Source organism: Nothobranchius furzeri, chromosome 4 (genome assembly GCF_043380555.1).
Source record: "Nothobranchius furzeri strain GRZ-AD chromosome 4, NfurGRZ-RIMD1, whole genome shotgun sequence".
In the NCBI taxonomy this organism is placed as follows: Eukaryota; Metazoa; Chordata; class Actinopteri; order Cyprinodontiformes; family Nothobranchiidae; genus Nothobranchius; species Nothobranchius furzeri.
In genome coordinates, this window is record NC_091744.1 from 78,656,854 (window position 1) to 78,683,497 (window position 26,644).

Consider the following 26,644-nt stretch of genomic DNA (forward strand, 5'->3'; position numbering starts at 1 on the left):
TCACGACGCATGCGCCCCGAAGGACAACAGGCATCAATAACAACAACAAAAAGTTAATGTTGTGTAAAAACTGCTATTTTTAGTATATTTTTTAGGTCCAACGTGCTGCTACTAGACGTGCTGTTCTCGTCACATCAGAGAACTGGGTCGTACAGTGTGAGCACATGACTCATGGGGAATTCGTACAGTTTGAGCTAAAGCTGAACGCTATGAGTGAAAAAGTCACACAGTGTCCGCCCGGCTTTAGTGATCAGGTTTCTGTGTCAGTCGGTTTTCGCTACCACTGCTTCGACGTCTTGTGGGGTTCCACAGGGCTCGATACTTACTCCTTAGATTTTTAGTCTATTTTTAGAAGGTAGAAGATTGCCTTCCACTACTATGCAGATTATATTCAGTTGGATCTGTCCGTGAATCTAAAAGATTGCTACAATACCAAAACTTTAGCCGTTTGTACGAAACAAAGATTGTTTTTAACTTTTTAAAATGTACCCATAAAAAGACAGATCTTGTTGTCCTGACTACTGGTGCCTCCAACGGGTCTACTCGCATGTACTTTGGTCCTCTGGGATTGCCACCATGACATATTTGGATTCTAAAGTGGACAGCCATTTTTAGGATGGACAGTCTGATCAGTGCTGTTGTCAAATTCAGCTACTTTTATCTGAGACAGGTAGCTAAGGTTAAAAAATTGCCCACAAAAGTTTTTAAAACTGTAATCCATGATTTTATTACAACCTGTCTGGATTACTGTATCCCTTTGTACTTTGGCATGAATCACTCTTCTCTGTCTTGGCTTCAGCTGGTGCAGAATGCTTCTGAGAGGAGAGACTACATCACTTCTGTTTTATCCTTACTGCACTGACTGCCTGTCCATCTTAGTCCATTTTTAACATCTTTTATTGGTTTTTAAATAATCACACAGTTTTGTTCTGTCTAGGGCTGCTCGGTATTTGGAAAACCTGCGATATGCGATAACAGTGATCAATATTGCGATGACGATATTACTTGTGATAAATAAAAACTTTACTCAGAAACAAAAATAATCAAAAACAAAGAAATGAAAAAATTACCAAAAAAATTCATGAAAATTAGAAAAGCAACAGATGTGAGGAAAGGGAAAAAGAAAATGAAGAAAAGGCAACCAGTGGGTCCCGGGAAAAGCTAAATCAGCAGAAAGAGCAGAACAAAGCTAACTCAGGTATTTGCTACCCATCAAAATTAAGTCCTGTCCGCCTTGGGGGCGGACATCTAACCAATGAGAACCCACCCAATTGGCCTAATGGGTGAAGAGCTCTCTTTGATTTGTTAAAAAACATCATGCTTCTGTTTGATTGACAGAATGCATTATGTTTAGCAAACATTTGAGCTGAACATTCATTCCAATATTTATCTGTTCTTTGCGATATGCATATTGTGCATGTTGATATTGCGATAACGATATATTTGCGATATATTGTGCAGCCCTAGCTCTGTCCTACCTCTCTGAGCTACTGCCCATACACCCCGCATCTCAACCACTCAGGCTATCTGACTAGCTCATCTTGGATGTCCTGAAGATTTAGCGTAAGCTCAGAGGGGACAGGGCCTTCGTTGTTGCTGGTTCAAAACTCTGGGACTCTTTCCCAGCATTAGTAATGCACTGTTCAAATGGTACAGTATATGGTTGATATGATACATACATTTAGCCACCAGTAGAGATTCTGACACTACTGGCCAACCATGACTACACATGAATGCTGCGTCAATTCTGGACGAAAGCTGCAGCAGGTGGATTAAGGAGTAGTTGTAAAGAAGGCAGTCATTGGTTAAACGGACCTGTTTTGGGTTTAAGCAGTTGGATGCTGAGCAGAAAAACATCCTCAGTAAAATATGCTGGGTGACATTAAAGTCCCGTCTGCCTTAATAGCTTAACACTAATACCTTAAAATGTCGTGAGTGTGTTAACACATGGTTGACACACAGACTTTCAAACTTTCTGGACATCTCCCGTGACTTAGTCTGAACAAATATCCCTCCCCAGTTTGAGATGATTTCCCCATTTATCATTAAAGCACAAATCTGAAAGCAGCTCCTCTCTCTCTCTCTCTCTCTCTCTCTCTCTCGCTCTCTCGCTCTCTCTCTCTCTCTCGCTCTCTCTCTCTCGCTCTCTGGCTCTACGTACATCAGGCCAGCGGATCAGCTGATCTGAGCGTCGATCAGCTAGAGGCAGAGAAAAAGGATAAAACTCCAACCTTATTTTAACATTTTCGATAGAAAAACGCAGCAAAGCATCATTTGACCTCATGTTATTCTCTATTGAAGCAACACCTAACTGCTGTGGAAAACATGAAAAATTACTAAATGAAAAAAATCAGGAAAGCGTTTTTGACATATATATATTTTTTACTTTTATTTAAAGTATCTTCATCTTTATTCATTTTAAGATCATTTTTGCATTGCGTTGTTTGGAAAAAGAATCCTAAAAACTATTTTAAAGGGTTTTGTGTTTTTAAAATAAATTTTGAATGTTAAACTCTCTAAGTTCTTCAATCAGCATTTTATACTTTTTAGAAGTATTTTTTCTGCTACAATTCATCTGGTATATGAACATTTTTAAAACATAATTTTGACATATATAAACAGAAGATAAGAATACATTATGATAAATATCATTGCCATACGTGCTTCTTAATATATCATGATTTAGATTTAAGGCTATATCGCCCAGATTTACCCAGCATATATTGAAAAGTCTTTGGTAGAAACTAGGACTGGGCGATATGGACCAAAACCTATATCTCGATATGTTTCCTGCTAACCCTAACAGTATTGACTCATATCAGCGGTTATACTATAATGACTCAGAGTCTCTAGTTGCTCATTTATGAGTATTATTTTCGGGCTACTGTCACCGTAACCCACGCCTTACAAACTCTTAACTTTTTCTACAGAATCACTCGTAACGGAGTATTCACTAGCATAGCAAGCCAGAGCGGAAAAAAACGGAACAACATTTCTCACCCGTTGAGCTCGCCTTCAAAATAAAACGGTAACCCTATAGTTTACTATTCAAACCCTTCCAATATATTTGAAGTAATTCGGCCACTCGGCTTTCTGTAGTTGTTTCCTCATTACACAGGAGAGAGGGGGGCTTGGCTCGTCTCTCTGCACAAGCAGGATGGAAAACAGGACTCTGCTGAACGTCCCCAAATAATTAAAAACCAGGACGCCAAATACGAAGTTTAGAGCAGCACATTCACCCAGAGGCTCTCAGATTGAGCAAACTTGCCGCTTAGAGATGGAGCAGCATGTTGCTAGCATAGCGGCTAATCGCTAGCATAGCAGTTTGACCAGTTATATCGATATAAAGTCATCTTATATCTTGTTTTAAAATTATACCGATATTTTAAAAATATCGATATATTGCCCAGCCCTAGTAGAAACCTTTAAATAACTTATAAAGACCCATCTTTTTATTTTAGTTTTGGACCCAGTATGAGTTTTTTTATTGACCTTTCTTGTTTTATTGCTGTTTTTGCAGTCTTTTTATGTTTTTTTTGTTGTTGTTGTTATTGTCATCTTAAAAGTTTTTATGCCGTCTGCAGTGATGCGGGCGTTGTACTGGTCTGTCGTGGTGAAAAGAGATCTGAGCCAGAAGGTGAAGCTCTCCATTTACCAGTCGATCTACAATCCTACCCTCACCTATTGTCACGAGCTTTGGGTGGTGACCATAAGAACGAGATTGCAGATACAAGTGGGCGAAAGTTGTTTTCTCCTCAGGGTGTCTGGGCTCTCCCTTAGAGATAGGGTGAGAAGCTCGGTCATCTGGGAGGGACTTGGAGTAGACCCGCTGCTCCTCCACATCCAGAGGAGCCAGTTGAGGTGGCTCGGGCATCTGATTAGGATGCCTCCTGGACGCCTCCCAGGTGAGGTTTTCCGGGCACGTCCAACCAGGAGGAGTCCCAAAGGAAGACCCAGGATACCCTGGAGGAACTATGTTTCTCGTCTGTCTAGGGAACGCCTTAGGATTCCGCCGGAGGAGCTGGTCCGAGTGGCTGGGGAGAGAGTTTAGGCCTATCAGCTTAAGCTGATGCCCTCGTGACCCGACCCCGGATTAGTGGACGAAAATGAATGGACATGCTGGTGTTCAGCACTTAGCTCAGTTTTAACTGTTTTTAAAGTGCTTTATTAATACAGTTGGCTACATTTTCCTCTTTCACTTTAAAAAAAATGAGTCATTTTGTGAAGTCTAAGCAAAATGCTGAAATAATAAAAGTCAGAGGGAACAGATGGAAGTCATGTACAGTCAAGAAAAGGCTTCATTGTTTATTGCAGGGTGAACGCTGTGCACTCTTTTTAATGCTCTATTGCACAAATGAGACTTTCTTCCCATGATGAAGCTCTCTGCATTGTATTTTGCATGTTTGTATTGCTCCTAGTGTTGGTTTCCAGACTGTTGATTGTCTCTCTCCAGACACAAAGTGAAACTGGCTGCATTTTTTCAGAAATTCTTGCTGCTTTCACAAACAAACAGTTCAGCTCCTCTTCAGTTTTCTTTTCCGACACTTTTTTCCCAACTAAAAACTATTCTGCCTTCCCTCCTTGTTCCGTCTACTGCCTGTTTCGTCTCAGTGGGTTAGCAGCACATGGCCCTTCCCTCTGGAATTACAGGGCTGCTCTTGAATAGCAGGGTTGTTCATTCTCAGCCCATCCAGCTCCACTGCTGGCTCAACCCTATCAAAGGCCCACAAACCACACATCCTGAAAGGTGCTATTTTGCGGCACGGTTTTGGATCGCCAGTGACGAGAAGGGAAACACATGAAGGGAGGATGATGCTTTTCTTAGCCGTTTTGTGGGTACAGTGTAAATCTGCAAGGATGCCTTTTTCATATGTAGGTCTTTCTCCTTCTTTTTCTGTCATAGACAAGAAGAGTGTCTGTCTCTGTGTTTGTGTTTTTGGGATGTTTGTAGTAAAAACAGCATAGATAGTTGAGGAATGTGTTTCTTTTCCTGGTTTGTGCTCTTGAGCCTTCAGCTTACAGTCGATTCCTTAATTAAAACATCACACAAAATTGTTTTTTCACTTCATAAAAAATGAATTAAGTGCATATTTTATTTGAGTTATATTTGTTTAAATAGAAAAAAAAAACATGAAAAACGTCTGCTTTGGTATGGAGACACGCACCGCCATTATCCGTCCTCGCAAGGGCTCTCCAACACTTTTCTAAATGTCAGTTGAAAGTTTAATAAATAAAAATGTATTTAAAAAATACCCACATGTATTTTTCTCTCTGCTGTATTTAGACTTGGGCCTAATTTAGCAAAGTTGTCAACAACACGCATCTCGACGACAAACGCAAATGTTGATAGGTATTCTTTGTTTGTTCGTGCACTGAAGAACATTAAAACATTTCTTAGTTTTTTTCATTATCTGATTAAAGTACTAGCGAGATCTAGGTGTAGATATTAATATGGTAAAAAAAATGTGAAAAGAATGTTTAAAAAGTTAATTTCAAGTGCATTTTTCCTTTGTTTTTGCAGACTGTTGGTTACTTTGGTGCTGATACAGGAAGCAAAAATCCACTTTGGTTATTTGTGTGAAGCTTATTAAAAAAAATCATGTCTAACTCTTCTAAATCCCCATCTGCTTCACTTATTTTTAGTTTGACATGTTAGGTTTGTAGTTTAACTTTGTCACTGACACCGTAGCTATTACCGTCTCCAGTCATGACCTGTGACCTCCATACTTCTCCTCTGGCATTGCAGTGCCACGGTGTCCCGACTGTGAAAACACACTGTCACCCGAAGTGGGTCACGTCTGCTGGCTAAGTAAGAGATCAGGTGTCCAACTCTGTTGTCTTCACGTTGCAAAAGTAGCACAACAAATAGCTTCAAAAATACAGCTGTAAAATAAAGGTATATCATACCATTTTATTTGTTAAGCACTTTCAACACAGCAGTTACAGCTGGCCAAAGCGCTGCACGATTAAAACAAGCCAAGTGATCACATAGACAGTATAGTTAAAAAGAAAGGACTACAGTTTAAACCAAACAGGCAATTAGATCCACAAATACACAAATGTAAAATTAAGCAATCCAAATGTGATGGAGGAAAACCTATAGACTCAATACTAGAACCAGGTTTAAGAGTTAAAAGCCAAGGAGAAGAAGTGTGTTTTCAGACAAGATTAAAAAGCGGTGCTTGAAGGCACTTGCCTAACCTGGAGGAGCCTAACTCTAACCCTGAGATGGCCTTTCACTGCGGGTCTTGAAACGTTGCCCTAAGGACGGTGAGGGGGAGCTATGCACAACAAGATGATAGACTGACTGATGGAGGAACTGCATGAACAGCCAGTTCTTGTTTAAACACCAGATAAAACCAGAGTTTAGCCACATCTCAAGAGCTTATTAACTCATTCGCTGCCAGCCGTTTCCTGATCGGGAAAGCCCTTCGCTGCCAGGGTTTCTCACCGTTTTTACTGTTTTTTTAAGAGTCACAGAATGTTGCGCGCTAGGATGATGTCGACGCCAAAACAACCAAAACGAAGCGGAGACTCACCTCTTACATCAGGAAGAACCCGCGAGTTTCGAGCGTTATCCGTTCTTTCATAATCCGTTGTTGAATTGTGATTCAACACGATTCAACCGGCAGAAGCTTTTCCGGTTCGTTCCTCACTTTTTTTACAGCAGCAGCCCAAAACGATCTCCTAACACATGGATTTTCTGCTTCCTGATCACGTGACGTGTGACGTATGCGGATGAAGATCGGCTTTAGCGCTGACATATTTGTTCTCACAGTGCGGGGGTAATTCATTTGCCCACACAGTAAAAACATGCAAATTGGCAGCGAACGGTTGGATTTAAAATGACGACTTTAGTCGTGATTGGCAGTGAATGACCTAACGTGTTCTAAAGGGATGTTGAATAATGATTCTATGGATGTTCACCTCAGAATAAACAGATATTTTAGCAGAAATTCAGAAAATGTTTGAAATTTTTAGGTTTTGTTTTAATCTCAGAAGGCGAGCGAGACATTGAAGTGTCCCTGCACTCTAATTTATACACCCTGATATAAAAAAAATCCTGGATCCTGGACCGTTAAGTTTCTAAAAACAAAAGGTGAAGCATCTCTCCCCACAGAGTTAATGGCCTCACATAACTGCAAATATTTGGGTTTAACTTTCAGGGTTTATATTGCATAGCTTTCTACAGCTTTTTTTTTTTAACTGCGAGGACATATCAATAATACAACAGATGAAAGCTTGTGCGCATCCGTTGCAGCTGTTTCTCATGCTACACCCCTCTTCAGCTTTCCAACCACAGGGTATTCTCACCATTGTTACCCCAAACAAACATCCTAACTGTAGACATGCCCGGCCAAGTTTGTCGCCTGAGGTTAGCTCAGAGGAGAATGAGTGGCGTCCTCGACCTAGAAGAATTATCCTCTTTATCTCGCGCATCACTAATATCCTAAAAGGAAAGCACAAAGGCAAGTGAGATTTAAGCTGGTGTGGTTTTTCATTTAGGAAAGTAGGAAAAGTTCAAACCTGTCAGGGTTGTTTGCTGAGTGTACTAATCATTTACATTCAGACAAGCTGAGGAGATTTGCCCGGACTGGTTTTCGGTTTACAAATTAACTTTATTGTCCTGTCTTTCACACACAAAGAGGGACCTTCATTGATCCATTTAGGGCAGCAGACAGCAGCTGGGAATTTTCCGGAGATGAATGAGAAAAGTGGAAGAGGTCTGGCAGAGGAACTTAAAGGGGATCAATGTAATTCCCACAGTCACTTTCTCTATTCACTCGCTCTTCTTAGCTTTACATGCACACTTTTTCTGGGAAACTGTCACTGATCTAATATTTGGAAATCAAATTTTAACATCCTTCAAGTGTTTTAACATTATAGCTGCTATCATCTAAACCGGGTGTGGGCATCAAGAGAAGTCCGAGTCCATCACATTGGCATGCAGTTGCTTGAGCTATATAGCATTGGTTGTTGTTTATACAGTTATTTTTTTAATTTAAAGGGAATTTACGGAGTTTTGAATTTTTATGCTCGCGATCGCCCCCTCAGGCCAAAAGCGTAACGGCAGCTTCAATAGTAGGCTCGTGCATGAGGCGCGCATGCTGTATGTGCACACTCCTTATCGAAAATAACAGCTGAGACAGTCCTGTGTGTGTGTGTGTGTGTGTGTGTGTGTGTGTGTGTGTGTGTGTGTGTGTGTGTGTGTGTGTGTGTGTGTGGCCCGGAGGACAGAGGACAGGAGAACGTGCAGCTAATTAATTAAATAATTTGGTTCTGTACCTTTCTCTTCAGCACAGCCGACAAAGGTTTATGATGGGTCAGTCCTGCATGATCAGATCATTCCCTTCCCTTGCTTGAAAAATTGTTCCAAAATGAAAGTTGAACCCACATCTTTTTTATCTGTGAATTCAATGCCGTTCGGCGAGTCTCAATTAAAAATCTGGGCATCTTACTGTAAAAAAAAACACCATTAATGTAAAAAATAAACGCTAAATAAATTATGTTCGCATCCAGAATCGAACCCGAATCTTATGCACAAGAGTCCGACATTTTACCAGATGAGCTAAAGCACCAGTGATGTCTCTTCTGTATCTGTCACATCTATATCCTTGATGACAGCTGAAACAACGTTCAAAGAACGGTTCGGAGCGAAAATGGCTATTTTGTTGCTAATTTGCAGGAAATATCTAGAAGAAAGTAGCTAAGGGTCCTCAGAAATGTAGCTAGGTTCATCACTAGGCGTTAAGAACAGCGACAAAGTCGCTGAGTTGGCACTACCTCTCTCTCTGCTGCTAAAGCTACTGATAGCAAATGCTACGGGCAATGCCTGAGTGTGAACGCGCATGAAACAGCCTGCTCGACCCGAGCAGCTCTCTTTTTCTGTGATTTTACAGATAAACAGGCAATCACAGTAAAAATGCCAGGGCTAATTCTACAGGACCAGGGCATTGCAGGAGAATGTGTGAAGAAGAAATGTATTATTGCTATACATGTTTTGGCTGTCAAACTTTCATAATGCCTCTTTAACCTTTCAAGTTATTTTTATTACATTTTTAATACAGTGGGGTTATTTTTTTATATTAAACATTAAAATATCTCCTTAAAATAAAAAAAGGCACGCTCACACACTCAAAAACACACAAAACCGAGCATTCAACTACACAAGTCCCCAGTTTGGTCATACGGCCCACAGCGCCTGACTGGTGTCTGGATCAAGCAAAATGTCTCGATGTTTAAGAGCAGCTGAACAAACATCTTTGCCTGGAAGACGTGCTTTATTCAGCCATCATTGAGCTCCTCGTTCTTTTTTTTATTTGGTTTGGATCAAAACGATGGTCCTTGCTGGCCACCGTAAAGTCGGCAGTGATTGATCTCTCTCCCGCTTGCTGTGGGCCTCTCATCTGTGGGGGTGTTGCCGCAGCAACTGGCTTTTGGCTCGTAAGTCATTTAGTAGAGTTGGATCTAACTGGCAGTGGTTATTACATTTCAGTTATTGAAAATCACACATTTGAATTTAACCTTGTTAAATGAATCCTGGATGTCCTTAAATGTTCAGCTAGAACCCTTTCCCCAGAACTCTTTAAGGCGGCTGCTTGCAATATTCCAGAATTCAACTCGTAGCACACCTCCTGCATCCTGAGATTTTATTTGTCTAATCTGTTTGTTTCTGCTGCATTAGACCTGCAATGGTAATGAAAACTGTGGGTTGTGCTTAAGTAAAAAAAACATTTTTTTTTCATTTAAAGCAAAGGAGACCCATTTAAATCAGACATGAGCTGCAATAAAATCAAATATTTGGTTTATTGTGTGCATTGTATTGAAATAAAACAAAGCATTTCCTGTAATTATAGGGCAGGGATTTTTCTATTCTGATTTAACATTCTTTTTCTGGATCACAGTAGCCTTTGGCACGTCTGTTGGAAATGTATTTGTGGTTTTGGAAGCAGCTAGCTGTGAGTCAGATGCTGTAATGGAGGTCACATTGCCAGTTCTGTAATATTTTGAGATAAAATACTTCAGCAAAGCTGGCAGTAAAATGTGTGTAATTTGGCCGTGCTTGAAAGGTTTCTGATGGAATCAGTTGAGCCCTTTTGGCTAAACTCTACTACTGTACACCAACCTGGAACATTTTTGATTACAAGTGTCAGAAATTGATTCCTGCCTTTTTAGCTTGTTTTATCTTTTTTTTTTATTAAAGTATAATAAAATGTGTTTTTCAGTTGGTAAACATCTTCCTCAATAGAAATAAATGCACTAGGTGTGAATGGAGACCCATCCAAGATGGCGGCCGGCCACTACAGCATCTCTGATAGGTAGTGCCAGTCCACAGGGAGTCTTAAGTATATGATGTTTGTGTTCAGAGTCCCTTTGCTTGGTGCAGTGTGCTTCCATCACCTCACTTTCTGATTGGCTACACATCACATTCGTCAGGCTGCATGCTTGTTTGCTTCGGAGCACACCATAAACGCTGCAGAATCAGGCCAAAATAATCCAACATGTTGAATATTCCCTATTTATGCTCGGAGCAGTCCTGACGTTCTCTAGAGCAGACTCTTAACACACCACACATGGAAGGAATAGCCTCTCATCTCTCGTCTTCTTCCGCCTATCCGGGTCCGAGTCGCGGGGGCAGCATCCCAACTAGCGAGTTCCAGACATTCTTCTCGCCAGCCACCTCCACCAGTTCGTCCGGCAGGGCCCCAAGGCGTTCCTGGGCCAGTTAGGAGATGTACTTTCTCCAATGTGTCCTGGGTCGACCTGGGGCCTCCTGCCGGCAGGACATGCCTGAAAGTCCTCCAAGAGGCATCCTAACAAGATGCCCAAACCACCTCAACTGACTCCTCTTGATATGGAGGAGCAGCGGCTTTTCTCCGAGTCTCTCCCAAATGTCCAAGCTCCTCACCCTATACCTAAGGCTGAGCCCAGCCACCCCGTGAAGAAAACTCATCTCGGCCCACTTGTATCCGCCATCTTGTTCTTTGGTTCATTACCCAAAGATCATGACTATAGGTGAGGACTGGGCGGTAGATGGACTGGTAAACCGAGAGCCTTGCTTTCCAGCTCAGCTCCTTCTTCACCACAACAGACCGGTTCAGCATCCGCATCACTGCAGACGCTGCCCCAATCCGCCTGTCAATCTCCTGCTCCCGAAGGAACAGCTGATAAGATTATATTTGGGCGGTCAGACATGCCCTTAAGACTGTCACAAGAGGAGAATCAGGTCAAAAATTTGCATACTGTAAACCCTCTAATACAGGCCCGGGCCTGTATTTGACTCAAGCTCATCAAGCTCCAGGCCTTTATTGGAAGGAGGGCCAGAATTAGAGGCAGGCCTCAATTTCTATTTGAGCAAAATGAACTAATGGTTGCATGGAGTTTTTGACAAGTAAAATTGCGCCCACATTTTCAAAGTTAAACACATTTCTTTTAACAACGGTAGTTTCTGCTTCAGCCCTCTCCCCCCTCCCCCTGTGCAGCGGCCACAAACTCACCGATGCACCTGCAGCCTCTCGGAGTTCCTGCTGCTCTAAACATTAAAATAATTATTTCATTTTCTGTTCCTCACTTCTGATTACCTTCAATGGTGTCTGTTTGTTGCAACCACCAGGTACAAAAACTAACTTGTTTTTATTTTACTATTTTTCTGTCCTGTCTGTTTATTATCTTCCTGCATCTCCTCTCAATCCTAAAGAAAAAACTGCGACCTGGGTTCATATATATTCACCTTATGAGTTACCTTTGAACTGCAGTTGTAAAGATCTACCGACCGCAAAAACAGCGGAGTGCTTGCTGCTTGCCAGCCACATCAGTTAGGTGCGTCACCGAGGACAAAACAGGTGATGCGCCCCGATCCACAGCAGCGAAACGCATCAGGCACAAATAAAAGAATAAAAGACAGAAAACATAAAAGGAAATGAGCCGACATGAACAATCGCGTGTTAAATTAGTTTTTGAGGTGGCAACACCTGATTTGATTATGTTACTGTGGCCGTGCTCAGGACGCAGATGTCTGGAGCGCATCAACAATCAGAGCTTTGCATGCGCAAGCTGGTTAAGGTTAGGATGGGGGTGAGGGGAAGGTTAAATTGCAAGAGGGTAAGCATCACAATTTGGTTAAATGTCCGTTTTACGGCGGGTGTCGGTACCAACACTCTGGCACAGCGTGTTGCTTCCCGACGCGCAGGAGCTTGTCACCTGCTGACAGCAGGCTGCTGTTTTTTCCGAGGACTGCATCTTGCCGGTCATTATCACGTGACAGCAACTATCCGATGACAGCCATAAAAAGTCACTATAGAGCAGTGAAGTCGACTAGTGACTAGTTCATACAACCCCTGCTACTGCTCCCCTGAGTGTTCTGCAGCATAATCAGCACGTTCTCTTTGAACTTGATATCAAATTTTCGCCTCCTCTTCGTCTCCGCACGGTTAAAGTTACCCTCGCGGTCTATCACTGGCAAATCAAAAGTGAGACGGATGACACAACCGCCCCCCGTACTTGCTTGTTACCACATCCCACCCGGCCACAATAACAAAACGGCCATTATTCACCTCCACCGACTCCGACACCGACCAAAATATGATACCCGGCAGTTAATTAAATGCAGGCCAATATTAGAGGATTTACGGTAAATATCTTGCCATGTGAACCAGACTTGTTAGGACAACCTTAGTGCCTAAGGCTGTTTTAAAGATGTAGTATAAAATTGTCTTAAACGCTTCAGAATCTAAGGGTTTTAGTTGTGTATGTGGTTTTCAGTACGATTTGGAGTTCTTTGATCAAACCAACCAAGTCATACTGGATGTAAATGTTGCCCCCTATAGGCCAGATAAAACAATTTCTGATTAGCATTTGTGACATCATGTGACTTCCTTATCTGTAGTCGCTGTCTGGTGCTTTTCTGTTGTGTGTGACTCTCTGAGTCATGACTTGTTAACCTCGTGTTCTTAGAAGTAGAAGCTTTGTCTAACTGGGAAACCATTGAGGGTGTTAGAGGACTCATATTGCCAAGTGACCCTTGTGATCATCACAGATGGTGGCTTATTAAATATCTCAACTTTTCAGGTTAGCTGCAAATGATAGAGCAGATGTTCACGTTTAAAACAGTTTTAAAACTTTTTAATTTTTTTTTTCACAGTATGAAGCTGCAAAATATTGATTTGTTGAAAGGATCAGGCCCATTCGTCTTTGCGTCCCTCCATCCATCCCTCTAGAACTCTAATCCTAACTCATGAGTCATTTTTTGTCCTTCGTCATTCCAGTGAACCTATTAAACAAGTAAAAAAAAAGTGTGTGCTGTGTCGAGTCCATTTTTCTAAGAGAAAACAACATGATTGATACTCACACAATGATAAAGCATTGCAGAAGGGACTTGTTTATCAATCTGCACAAAAATGTCAGAAGATTACACATGCTCTTTCTGGTATGTGATCCAGCTGTAGCTGTAATTAAAAGCTCATGCTCTGATTGAAAGTCATCCGCTACTTTGATGGCATTTGTCTGGTTCTGTATCCAGTTTGAAGTGACCCCCCTCCACATCCAGTGCTAAAACCTAGATCTGAAGCAGACAGTGAGCCTGAACACCCTCCTGTATCCCTTCCCAGGCCTCGGTTGCTATTTCAGGTGCTGCTGATGAGCTTCTCTGGATGTGCAAGTGCAGCCGTGGGACTGATGTTGTGCGACATGTCCCAGAAAGCTGTGAGCTGTCAGCTGGGAGAAATGGTAGTAACAGTCTTGTGTGGTACTTAAACACATTTCACAGACATTGATTCACTGCTAAGGTGAACATTTTTGCAACATAAAATGTCGTCTTTCTGACTCTCTGACATCAGTTGATTTGCTCTGGCCTGAGACCAAGTTTCTGAGAACTTCAGCTCCGTGAGTCAACATTCACCCTGCTTATGAAGCACTTTTTCTAACAAGGGAACACACTTATCTGGCAACCTTTTGCATATTTGTTTCCTTGAATGGAATTATACGACGCATTTGGGATGCCTCCTGGGTAGCAATCCACATTGGATGAAATTAATCGCTAACAAGGATGCGTTCATGGTCCCATTCTGGATTCTGAAATTTAGACTGCTAGATTTGTTACTGACAGCTTTTTAGGATTTGCTTTATTTCTACAATTTCTGTCCACTCATGCAACACGCAGTGCTGCGTTTGCTGCAGAGGGAAATCAGGCAACAAAATTCAAATTTTATTTGTTAGGCTTGTTAGCTGGAAAAATAAAATAGACACCTGACATTTCTTTTAAGATGAATTTCATTTAAAGCTTCACTGTGATCAAAGGAGATGCTTGACGGTGCTCGGGCTTTCACTCAAATATTTGCCTGTGGGAATTAATTACTTCTTTTTTTCATTTAACTGTCAGTTAAATGTTCATTTTTGGCACTTTTATTTTGAAAATGTTCTAAAGTTACCAGATAAAACTATATATTGCTTTTTTCACAATGCATAGCATGTTCTATATTACTTTTCCCACTGGTAGTTTTGTAAATAGGAACATTTATTTTCCTAGCTGTATGAAACCGGCCTCCCACGAGGAACTAACTGAACCAGTCAACATGTGTGATGATGAGCTTTTCCCCATGTGACGCTGAGTGTTCTTTGGTGCTTGTTTTGTCATTCGTAGCGTCCTAATTTTTGCAGATTATAGTACCGCACAAAGGTATTCATTCCTCTTGAGCTTCTACACATTTTGACACCAAACAACCACAAACCTGAATGTTTTTTATTGAGATTTTCTGTGATAAACCAACACAAAGGGCACATAATTGTAAAGTGGAATAAAACTGATTCCTGGTTAAAAAAAATTCTTTTTTAAATAAAAATCAGAAAAGTGTGGCATGTATTTGTAGTCATCCTCCTGCATCAATAATTTGTTGATGACAAAGAGATAAAATTCTATTGGAAAGCAGAACATTTATTCTAAGTTTTAAATTCAGTGCCAAAAAAGCTGTTATGTTCCCCCTAAAGATGAGAAAATGTTTACAAAACTAGCATTAATTCTGATTATTATCCAAACTCAGAATGTTTTAATGCAAGGTCATACTTAAATGAAGCAAATGAGTTAAACTTTCAACAAGTTTATAATTTTATTATGTTACTGAGTGGTATAATAACACATATGCTTATCTTAAAAGTTGAAAATATGTTTCAATGTAAATAAATAAAGTCAGAAAACAGTGGAGGAGTTTGAATATCTCGGGGGCTTGTTCAAGAGTGAGGGAAAGATGGATCGGTAGATCAGTAGGTGGATTGGTGCTACATCTGCAATGATGCGAGCATTGTACCGGTCTGTCATGGTGAAGAGAGAACTGAGCCAGAAGACAAGCTCTTGATTTTACTGGTCGATCTACGTTCCTACCCTCACCTATGGTCAAGAGCTTTGGGTAGTGACCGAAAGAACGAGATCGCAGATACAAGCAGCCGAAATGAGTTTTCTCCTCAGGGTGTCTGGGTGCTCCTTTAGAAATAGGGTGAGAAGCTCGGTCATCTGGGAGGTGCTCGGAGTAGATCCGCTGCTCCTCCACATTGAGAGGAGCCAGATAAGGTGGCTCAGGCATCTGGCTTGAACGCCTCCCTGGTGAGGTTTTCCGTGACGTCCAACCGGGAGGAGACCTAAAGGAAGACCCAGGTTGCACTGGAGGGACTGTGTTAGTCAGCTGGTCAGGGAACGCCTTGGGATTCCCCCGGAGGAGCTGGCCCAAGTCGCTGGGGAGAGCGAAGTCTGGGCGTCTGTGCTTAGGCTGCTGCCCCCGCGAGTGCCCCCGGATAAGTAGGTGATAATGGATGGAGTGATGGATAAATAAATGAATCCTAATAACTTTAATGACACTATTTATGAAATCACTCCCTCATGATTAAATCATTTGATGGCGTAAACAACAAAAAAAGAGACATTAGAAGAGCCGTCTTAAATGTTCTCATGTTTAAACTAGAAAGCGTTGCTGTTGACAAAACTGTTTTCCTTCTCACTGCGTGGGTGGCCCGCAAATGGAAACGACTCATTTTAATGAGTCACTTTAGTAAACAAACACCGACCACATGTCGATGGACGTCAGATTTGTGTTTTTGACATTTCTTGTGGTAAAAAGTAAAAGTGTGTCCCGCTGTAGACAGCACCCAGTCGGTCAGGTAGCCTTTTAGCATTAATTTTCTACTTAGATGCTACATCTGCCATTGTCAGTGCTTGACTTGGGAAATTAATGATTTAATGAGTTTTCCTGTTCAGTCATGAGTGTAATTGACTCAGATGATCCAGTTTCCTCCTTTGTATCGGAGCCTCAGTGGCTCTGCTTTAATCCCCACATCCTCTGGAGATGGAAACAGTTGTTAGGTTTACATATTCATAGGAAAGTCCAGGCAACAATAGAGTTGGGTTTTAAATCACTCATCTCTTTAGAGCTCTAAGGAAACACCCTAAGGTTCTTTATTATTAATGTTCCCCATTTTTTGTCAAGACGTTTTATTGCAGTTGAGATCTCCCCTTGATAGTCCTTTTTGAACACTGATGCCCTACAAGAAATGTTCACTTCTGTTTGGGATTGCTTTTAGTTTATTAGGACTGTTGCAGCTTTAACAGCTGAGAAATGAAGCTGAGTAATTTGAACACAAACATCTGCAGAGTGCAGCCATCTTTCTGCTCCACTTAACATTTGATTGGCCTTTAAGTGGCTTGATTGACTAAATATTGATAGACTCCTTAACAACCTCTTAGGGATCCTGTCTTTTCTGAGAGACTTTTACTGCTCTCTAATTGTCTCATCAAATGATTGTCTTTGTTTTAGTCTACTTTACTTCAATATTAATGACCATTCATTAAAATAGCTGGTTGGCCAGATTCAAACTCCTGACCAAATGTGTTTTAAGGTGACCACTATTGATGCTCCTGTAGCCTTGAAATCGGTAGCACACACAGCTGCATTGCTTCTGAGCGGGTGTGGGTGGTGGCCTGGGGACTCTGGGTTGTGGGAGTGGCCGGCCCTGTGTGGGGATCTGGGCGGGGCTTTGGGGGTCGGGTCCTGACATGTATGCTGCCAGGAAGAAGGCAGGAACATGCGGCAGTGCCCGGCCCGGGCTCAGGGGCCTCGGGTAGACCTTGGCTCCTCTGCTGTTCCATCACAGGGGAGGGGGATGTCCAGGAAGGGGAAGACCCAACCTTACCTGGATGTCCTATGTCTTATATATTCTGGAAGTTTTGCAAATGCAGGGATGGGAATAGATATTCTGCTGGGGTGGGGCTGGGCTGCGCATCAGCACCCCAGCAGAAAGGGTCAAACTCTGGTAACCGGTAATGGTTGTACCCCATGTGCAGCAGTACCGGGACCAGAGTGGATAGGCTGTGTATGGGGAGCATGAGTGGGTGTCCGGCGTGCATTTTTGTAAGTCTTTGGTCGTATGTGTATGTGTGAGCATGTTCTCCTGGGACTTCTTGTGATGCTATACATCTTTGTCTCCCCTCTCCCTGCCACACCTGGTGTGGAGTGTGGTGCCTTGGTCTGCCTGAGTGTTCGTGGCTCCTGGGTCAGGAGGTTTAAGATTTTTGGCATCTGCCTGATCAATCCCGGTGGCTGCCTGGTGGGATCTGGGTCCCTGGGCTCTGCTGGGTCCCCGGCGGGGGTGGTCGCCCCTGGGTCCCAGGTTGCTGGGTCCCGGGCTCGGCCGGCTGGGGGGCGGGAGGCTGCGGGCGGGCCTGTGGGGTTGCCGCTGATATCTCCCGGGACTCTGCCGGTTGCTGGTTGTGGCCCCCAGAGGCGATCCTCTGCACCTCTCGAGGGGGGCAGGGGCTTTTCTGGTCGTGGTCTCCTTGGGGTCCCTGTGCTCTGGGGCAGCTCCTGGATCTCTGGGACTTGGAGCTCCCTCCATCTCCAATGCATCTTTGGGGGGCAGATCTGTGGCCCCTCACATTCTCTATTGGATGCTCCTATAGAGAAACCCTACATATACAAGCGTGTGCATGTACACAGGTGCTCACATGGTGCACTCTCAAGTATGGACTTGGGCACATTCAACACATATCTTAAGGCTGTGGTTGGCACTTAATGCACCGTGATTTATTATTGTGTGACTGTTCAGTAAAACATGTTGGTTTTACATTTCTTCATCAAGTTGGCGCAGTGATAGCTTGATCTTGACGTATTGTTGTGCGTCCCTTTTCTGCAGGTCTAGAAGCAGACTCTTGTTCATCATTGATAGTTTATTTTCATGGACCCCCCCCACCCCTCACACACACACACACACACACACACACACACACACACACACACACACACACACACACACACACACACACACACACACACACACACACATGCACACACACCTTTTGTCTCTTCCTTTCTCTTTCACCTCTGTCTTCGTGTCCGGTCAAAATTACAAAGTATTCAGAAAACAATAACAATAAAGTTTTAAGTATCAGGCGTGATATTAAAAGCAGAAGCTTTGATGCTCCACCTGAGAGTAAATCTGTAAGGCTTGTCACCAGCATTCAGACATTAATTCTGTTTGCTTCACAGCCAGACAGGACACAGAAGGAAAAAAAAAGAAAGAAATCGGTAGCACACTATTAAAATTAGTTTTTTTTTTTTTTAGGTATTAGTGTTTGTATCATCATGATGTTGGTGTCTGCTGGTGAGGAAAACAATGGTGCATTGTCATTTGTCATTACATTTTTATATTTTTCTACCCCTTAGCTGTTAGCCTTTCAAAAAGAAAAAGCACCAAGTACAATAAAACTGTAAAAGAGCCTCCATGAGACAACAATGTGGCTCTAGATTACCTCATCCATCTAGTTTCTTTCCCAAAGACGACCAACTCAGGCAACTTCTATTAAGATGTATCAATCATGAAGCCAGAGCAAGACTGAGCCTGCAAAGGAAACAATGGAAACTATTTGGGGCAGCAGTAGCTCAGGTGGTAGAGCGGGTTGCCTCATGATCGGAGGGTCATGGGTTCAATTCCAGCTCCTGCCAGGGGTATCCTGCTGTTGTGTCCTTGGGCAAGACACTTCACCCAACTTGCCTGTGTTAGTGGTGGTCAGAGGGGCCGATGGCGCCAAATGGCAGCCTCGCCTCTGTCAGACCTCCCCAGGGCGGCTGTGGCTACAAGTAGCTTACCATCACTAGCATTGTGTGAATGTGAGAGTGTGTGAAAGCGTCTTTGGGTGTCTTGAAAAGCGCTATATAAGTTCAATGCATTATTATTATTATTAGAGGAATCACTGTTGAGCTCAGAGTTTAAATAAGGTGTACTCCATTTCATTATTCCCATTAAAAAGAGCTCAGATTGCATTTTTTAATTTATGAGCAGGTGACATTAGCCTACCGAGGGATTGGTGATGGAAATTCAACCTTGGTGATAATTTTTGCGTATTTAAATTAATTTTTTTTCGCCTGCTTATCAGGGGTCGGGTCGCAGGGGTAGTTGCGGCGAGGCCCAGTTTCCCCTTTCCCCAGTCACTTGTGCCAGCTCTTCCGGGCAGTCCCACGGCGTTCCCTGCCCTACGAGAAACAGTCCCTCCAGTGCAACCTGGATCTTCCTTTGGGTCTCACTGCAGACGTAGCACCGATCTGCCTATTGATCTTACGCTCTGTTTTTCCATCACTAGTGAACAATAATCCGAGATACTTAAAGATTTACGTTTATCAAAAGGCGCTGTCTCTTTACAAAGTACTTTACTTACTTTACCGAACCTGCTTCTCAGCATGAAGGCATTTTTCTTACTAACGTGACTCTTTCTTCTCTGTGTCTTCAGAGATCAGGGCCCAACTGGTGGAGCAGCAGAAGTGTCTGGATCAGCAGACGGAAATGCGAGTCCAGCTGCTGCAGGACCTTCAGGACTTCTTCAGAAAGAAGGCAGAAATCGAAATGGAATACTCCAGAAACCTAGAGAGACTAGCCGAACGCTTTATGGCAAAGACTCGGAGCACCAAGGATCACCAGCAGTATAAGTAAGGAGATGTTTTGCGACAAGTTTTATAGGTCATGTGGGACATACAAGATATTTGCAAGATTTTCTACAGTCATTCAACATTTGCACAAAATGTTCTTGTGATAATTTAGTTGTAAAGTGTCCTAATTACTCTCAATTTGGTCACCAACCCCTCTTAAAGTAGTGTTAAATTTCTCCTACTCGCTGACTCACAGAGAATATATTGAGAAGGGTTTGAGGTGGATTCCGGACACCGGAGGCAAGATCAAAGAAAGAGCAAGGTCGTGCAACTTACTTGAGGAAACTTGGAAATTCAATTCAGTTCAATCAACTTTATTATCGGACTCAAGGTCCACATTAAAAAAGAGACATAAAAACGATACAAAAGATTATAAAAGACATGCATACCAGAGTCTCCACATGGATGACTGGTAACACACTGCACTAAAATGGGGATCAACCAGCATCTGCACAAGTCTGTTCTCAGAGTTCTTCAATCGCAAGATAAACCTGTTCATCAAATTCCTCATTATGGCTTGGAAGGTCCTGACATGAGCATTACAAAATAAAAGACTTGCACTACAGGACCGAGGCTTCCCTAGCAGAGTCCTAAATGCATCGTTGTAGGCTACTTTAAGCTTATGCAAGCTGGCTTTCCTATACTTACACCACAAAGGTGCAGTATACAAAGGTGTGCAGTAGGTTCTAAAAAGGTGGATTTTTATCTTATCAGAAGACATGTGGAATTTCCTGACCAAAATATTGGCTTGGGCATACAATCAATCAATCAATCAATCAATCAATCATCAATCATCAATCAATCAATCAATCAATCATCAATCAATCAATCAATCAATCAATCAATCAATCAATCAATCAATCAATCAACCAAACAAAGATTATTAATCCTAGAGGGAAATTAGAGTTTCAGTACACACAATTCAGAGATCAGACATACATGGGCAAGACACATGACAAGAATTGGTGACTGTGGTCATTCGCAACCCGAGTCGCGCTACCATAATAGAGATCAGAGGGTAACATGAGGAATAGATTTCGGGAGGAGGGAGAAAAAGGCACTTCACAGCTACCCTCCCACCAGGAGGGCAGCGTTGCTCTGCAAAAAAACACCTCAAACAAAGCGCGACATTGCCGGTAAATGCCGTCATCGTCACAGAGCTGATCTGTGATGATGTGACCCAAATATTTTGCTTTGTCACTGACACTTATCTTCTTGTCGACCAAGTAGAAGTCGGGGAAACTAAGACTCTTATCACCTTTGGTTCGACAAATCAGCACAACACTCTTTTTGCATTAAACTGCACATCGTACAGATTTGACAAATCATCCATGTAGAGGTTCTTCTTCTGCACAAATATCTTTTTGGAGGTCCTTTACCTGGAGTTGCAGCTTTGTGGAATATTGTCTTTGAAGTAGGAATGTTCTATTTTATCGGTCTACCATTTATATCGATTGATGTCAACATTAAGATTTTATACTGGAAAATATCAGTTTTCAGTCTTATAATGACCCGACCTTTACATGCTATAAACATGTTATACACCAAACTCTTCAGCTACTTCTCCTCTCTCTCCCAGTGTCAATATATAACAGATCTGATGTAATATTTTTGACTTATTGTAGTTTTTATGGCACTTGTGAAGTAGAAATTAGCCTTAGCATACACTGTCCTCGCATCACGTAGCTCTTTGTAGCTAGACTGCTAACAAACGACTAAAACCAAAAAGTAGAATCTTCACCCAAGGTTTGATTTTCTCATCTGAAGATTCTATAAATGCTTTATTATCATAGCTGCAATATATAGAAAAATTAAAAATACATTACTAACTAATAAACACATCTTAGTATTACGCTTGATGAGATTCAGTTGCTTTTGGAAACAAGTTAAATGTGGTACTTTTCATGTTAGTAACTTAAAATGAAGTAGTTGTCATTTTGCACAGAAAATATTCAAATGTAAGCATGCCTGACGGGAGATATGTGAGGTTAGTGACCTAAAATGTTTAAGTTTTTTCTTTTTTATGAGTGGGGGACACGGCATATGTTGGCTTCGGTTTTTATCGTTATCGGAAATTAGGAGTCAGACAATATCGGTATATTGGATATTGATAAAAAAGCCAAAACCAAGCATCCTTACTTTGAGGAACTTTTTATACACTGTGTGGTATAACATCAGTAAGTCTGTTACCTGCTACAAAGAGCAAAAACAATCAAAATCTGGTGTTGGGAATGTTTTAGTATTATATCCCAAAAAAGCCATTATATGCAGCTTTTTCATCATTTTAAATAATTTTCTTGAGCCAGTAAGGTTAATGAAATGTTACTCAGACCCCATCGCCCGCTGTGGCGTGCAACTTCAGATTGGTGGGCCGCTCTGTTGGGAGCTGACATACCTGGTGGTGCAGTGTGCTTCCAGCATGTTTCCCGCATGTTTGAGATCATGAACGCAGATGATTTGTTTTAATTTAGCAATGACCCACTTCTGTAGCCACTGATGAAGGCCGGGGAGACATTTCAGCTGTTAGCTTAAGGTGTTAAAAAGACAAATGCACAGCTAGGAGATGAGTTTTGCTTTCGGTTTGACCACACACGTTTATAACGGGCACTGGGGGTTGCTAAAAGCAAGCAAAACTGCCAACTGTGCCTTTAAAACAAGCAGCAAGTAAAGTAATAAAATAATTATGTATTTATTTCTGGATGTTTAGTAAGTAAGTAAGTAAAAGTTTATTTATAGAGCGCCTTCACAGATATAAATCACAAAGCGCTGTACAACATGATAAAGATCAGGGCAAATACCTCTAACCAATAAAAACATCAGAATTACAATAGCAGTGATAAACGTAGAAAATAAAATCATGAGTAAAAACAAAGTGAAGGTGTAAACAAGAACAAAGCCATCTTTTTGAAACATTTAGGGAGGGAACGCCTGGATGAAAAGGTGAGTTTTTAGATGATTTTTAAAGACCTCTACAGTGTTAGAGAGCCGGAGGTTTGAAGGTAGACTGTTCCAAAGTCTGGGTGCAATAGTCTGAAAGGCCCTGTCCCCTTTGGTTTTCAGTCTGGTTCGAGGAACAGCCAGGAGGTTTTCAGATGTGGATCTGAGGTTCCGAGAGGTGGTGTGTGGGGATAAAAGCTCAGATAGGTAGCTTGGAGCCTGGTTGTTAAGAGCTCTATAGGTCAGGACTAAAACTTTAAACTGAATTCTATATTCTACCGGGAGCCAGTGGAGGGACTGTAAAACTGGAGTGATGTGAGCTCGTCTGCTGGATTTGGTTAGGAGTCTGGCTGCTGCATTTTGGATGGCTTGAAGGCGTGAGAGGGAGGTTTTGCTGAGACCAGTAAAAAGAGCGTTACAGTAGTCTAAGCGTGATGACACAAAGGCATGGATATTTTTTTCCAGATCTGCAGTAGAAACCAGTTTACGGACTTTTGAAATGTTTCTCAGTTGAAAGAAACAAGAGCGGGAGATGGTTTTGACGTGTGAGTCTAAACTTAAAGCTGGATCAAAAATAACTCCCAGGTTTCTAATGTTGGCCTTGGCTGATGGGCAAAAAGAGGCAATTTCTTTTTAAAATAACCTTCGTGGCAATAAACTGTCATTTTAATTTAATTCTGTTTATTTAACTCAGGTGTTTTGTAGGTTTTGGGGTTTTCATGGGAAAGACAAACATTAGCGTAGTATTTACTCTCATGGAAGAAAAAGGAATAAAATATGATTGTCCTTACTGTCGGTAAAATTAAAACAAAAAAAGAAACTAAAAACCTGACCTCCATCTGAAATGGCTTTAACAGCTGTGTGTTCTATGTCTATAATAGCATGGAGACTCCAATGTGGCGCTCTGAGGTTTTCGCTATGTGATGTACAGTCTGGTCCCTTTATTCAGGGTAAACATTTGGCAAGTTGCTACAAACACATTTCTTGAGTAAATACAGGACATTTGAAGAGACATTAAAAACCTTCCTGCAAGTTTTAAATCATGTGTCCCCTTTTTATGTTGTTGCTCACATCAACAGACTCACAGTAAGGACTCAGACTTCTCTGGGGTTGTTTTTCTTTGGCAGATGTGTCTGTGGTGTGAAGTAGAGCATTTTCCTTTTTCATACACAGCCTCAAACCAGTTTTCATGCGACAGGTTTTCATGGCAAAATGCAAAAGTGTAGTTAAAATGAGCAGCCTAGTCTGGTGATTAGTCTCGACAGGCTGCGGTTAAAAATGGGGGCTGCAGTGCGTCAGTTCTTTGCAGCAAGCATGCATCGATTTGCATCGTTTAAACCAATCTTGAATCATTTAGACTATTTGTTTATTTATCTATATAAAATGCAACCAGGTAACCAAATTAAACTCAGGCAGAGGTTGAAGCTGCACTTCTGTAGGTCCCAGTTTTATTTGTTGATGCAAACGATGACACTAGAACTAGGATTTAGCTGTTAGAAGGGGAAAAAAGGTTCATAAAGTATTTATTATTTTATAAAAAACTACAAATGTTCCTCTCACAGTGCTCTGAGCTGGGGGAAACTTTTTGACAGAGTTGGAATTCAGTCCGTCCTTCTCCTCCTCCTCAGGAGTAAAAGGGAGGCTGAGCACGTCAGAAATCACAAACTCTGTTGCACTCAGGGGGCACTGAGCGACTCACTTCTGGAGAGGAATGTGGTTTGCCTCAGGGGTGGTGGTGGGGTGGTGATGTATGTCTGTAAAGTCTGAGTAAAGGGGTTTAAAGAGAGCAGTAGATAGAATATGATAGAAGTTACACGTTTTAAAAACTATCTCACCATGAACTTACCCCTAAATTCCACTACCTCCGCTCCGCTCCGGTCCGGTCCACCCCCGCCTTCCGCAGCCGCTCGCTTCCGAACTCAATTTTTACTGCTACCCGCTCTACAAAGGCTCCGCTCCGGTGTGGTGACCTGAGGTGGGCAAACAAGCATGCGCGGGATTTTCGAGATCTTGCGATACAGTCCGAGCAATAAACGGAGGAAAGTTAGATCCAAACACCCGTTGTGTGGGAGAAGCATCGAAATGAACTGTTTAATCTGCCCATCATTTGTGTTGAGAGATCAGCAGTGTTTGGATCAACAAAGTGTGACTACTTTGATAGTAGAAACTGTATTTATGGCTTATTTTTGTGCATTTAAACTTCAGCCGCCATTGATAGTTGTTAAAAGTTGTTAAACCTGTGCATATGAAACAAAAAACGCCTTTTGTTTATCGATTTATTGTGAAAAACGGAAGTTGTGCTTGCTCCTTTTCCTGTTGGGCAGTTGTGATTTCTGTCCATTTACTGTGGAGGTGCTCCGGCGTCCGGCGAAAATAGGATCGATTCTATTTTTGCCGGAACAGAGGGCGGCGCACGTCGCCGCACTGCCGGAGCACGGCCGCAGTAGTGGAATTGCTCTGATTGACAACAACGGGACCGATTTTTCTCCGGCGTTTGTGTCGGAGCGGAGGTAATGGAATTTGGGGGTTAGTCTTGAAATATAAGTGCTGGTCATAAAATTAGAATATCATCACAAAGTTCATTTATTTCAGTAGTTTTATTCAAAAAGTGAAACGTGTATAATATATTAGTGTCAGAATATTAGAATATTGTGCAAAGGTTCAATATTGAAGACCCCTGGTGCCACACTCTAATCAGCTAGTTAACGCAAATCACCTACAAAAGCCTTTAACCCTCCCACTGTCTTCATGGGTGACCCCGCAGGAAGCTGACCATTGAGCAGGGTTGATGGTTTATCCCTTGAGGTCCACATGGCAGGGGTGAGGAGTGGGCACCACCTCACCCCTGCCATGTGGACCTCAAGGGATAAACCATAAATCCTGCTCAATGGTCAGCTTTCCTGCGGGGTCACCCATGAAGACAGTGGGAGGGTTAAAGGGTCTCTCAGACTTGTTATGTAGGCTGCACAATCATGGGGTAGACGATTTGACAGTTTCTCAGAAGATGACCTTTGACACCTTACAAAAAAGAGGCTGGCTGCTCACAGAGAGCTGTGTCCAAGTGCATTAATAAAGGGGGAAGGACGAGATGTGGTAGAAAACAAGTGTACGAGCAATAGGGATAACCAGACCCTGGAGAGGATTGTGACATAAAAGTTATTCAAAAATGTGGGGAAGATTCATAAAGATTGGACTGCAGCTAGAGTCAGTGCACTACCAGTAAGCTACCAATACCTTGTTTAAGGACCATGGTATCCCTATTCTTGATTGGACAGCAAACTGGCCTTTGAACACCTGTCGGGTATTGTGAAGAAGAAGATGATGAAAAAGTCCAGACCCAATGATTCAGAAGAGCTGAAGGCCACCATCAGAGCAACACGGGCTCATGGACTCCATGCAATGTCCCATTGCTGCAGTAATCCTGGCCAAAGGAGCCCCAACTAAATATTGACTGCTGTACATGCTCATACTTTTCATGTTTGTACTTTTGAGTTTGCCAACATTTCTAAATATCCTGTTTTTGCATTGGTCTTAATTGATATTCTAACATTCTGAAGTACTGAATTTGGGACTTTCATTAATCATCAAAATTAAAAGAAATACACATTTGAAATACTATATCAGCCTGTGTGTAATTAATGAAACTACGACACAAGTTACACTTTATTAATGGAAATACTGAAAAAATATTTGCTTTGTCACAATATTCAAATTTTATGACTGGCACTTGTAATGTTGGTGTTTCAGTT

General features: G+C 42.0%; 1 protein-coding gene across 4 annotated transcripts in view; it reads left to right on the plus strand.

Annotated features, from left to right (window-relative positions):
• Positions 1-26,644, plus strand: part of srgap1a (SLIT-ROBO Rho GTPase activating protein 1a) — a 109,902-nt gene that overhangs the window by 20,276 nt on the left and 62,982 nt on the right. For all 4 annotated transcript variants that reach the window (XM_015964962.3, XM_015964963.3, XM_054733290.2 and 1 more), the window contains exon 2: positions 19,763-19,958. In XM_015964962.3, the coding sequence (XP_015820448.3) occupies positions 19,763-19,958 (196 nt within the window). The remainder of the gene's footprint in view (positions 1-19,762; positions 19,959-26,644) is intronic.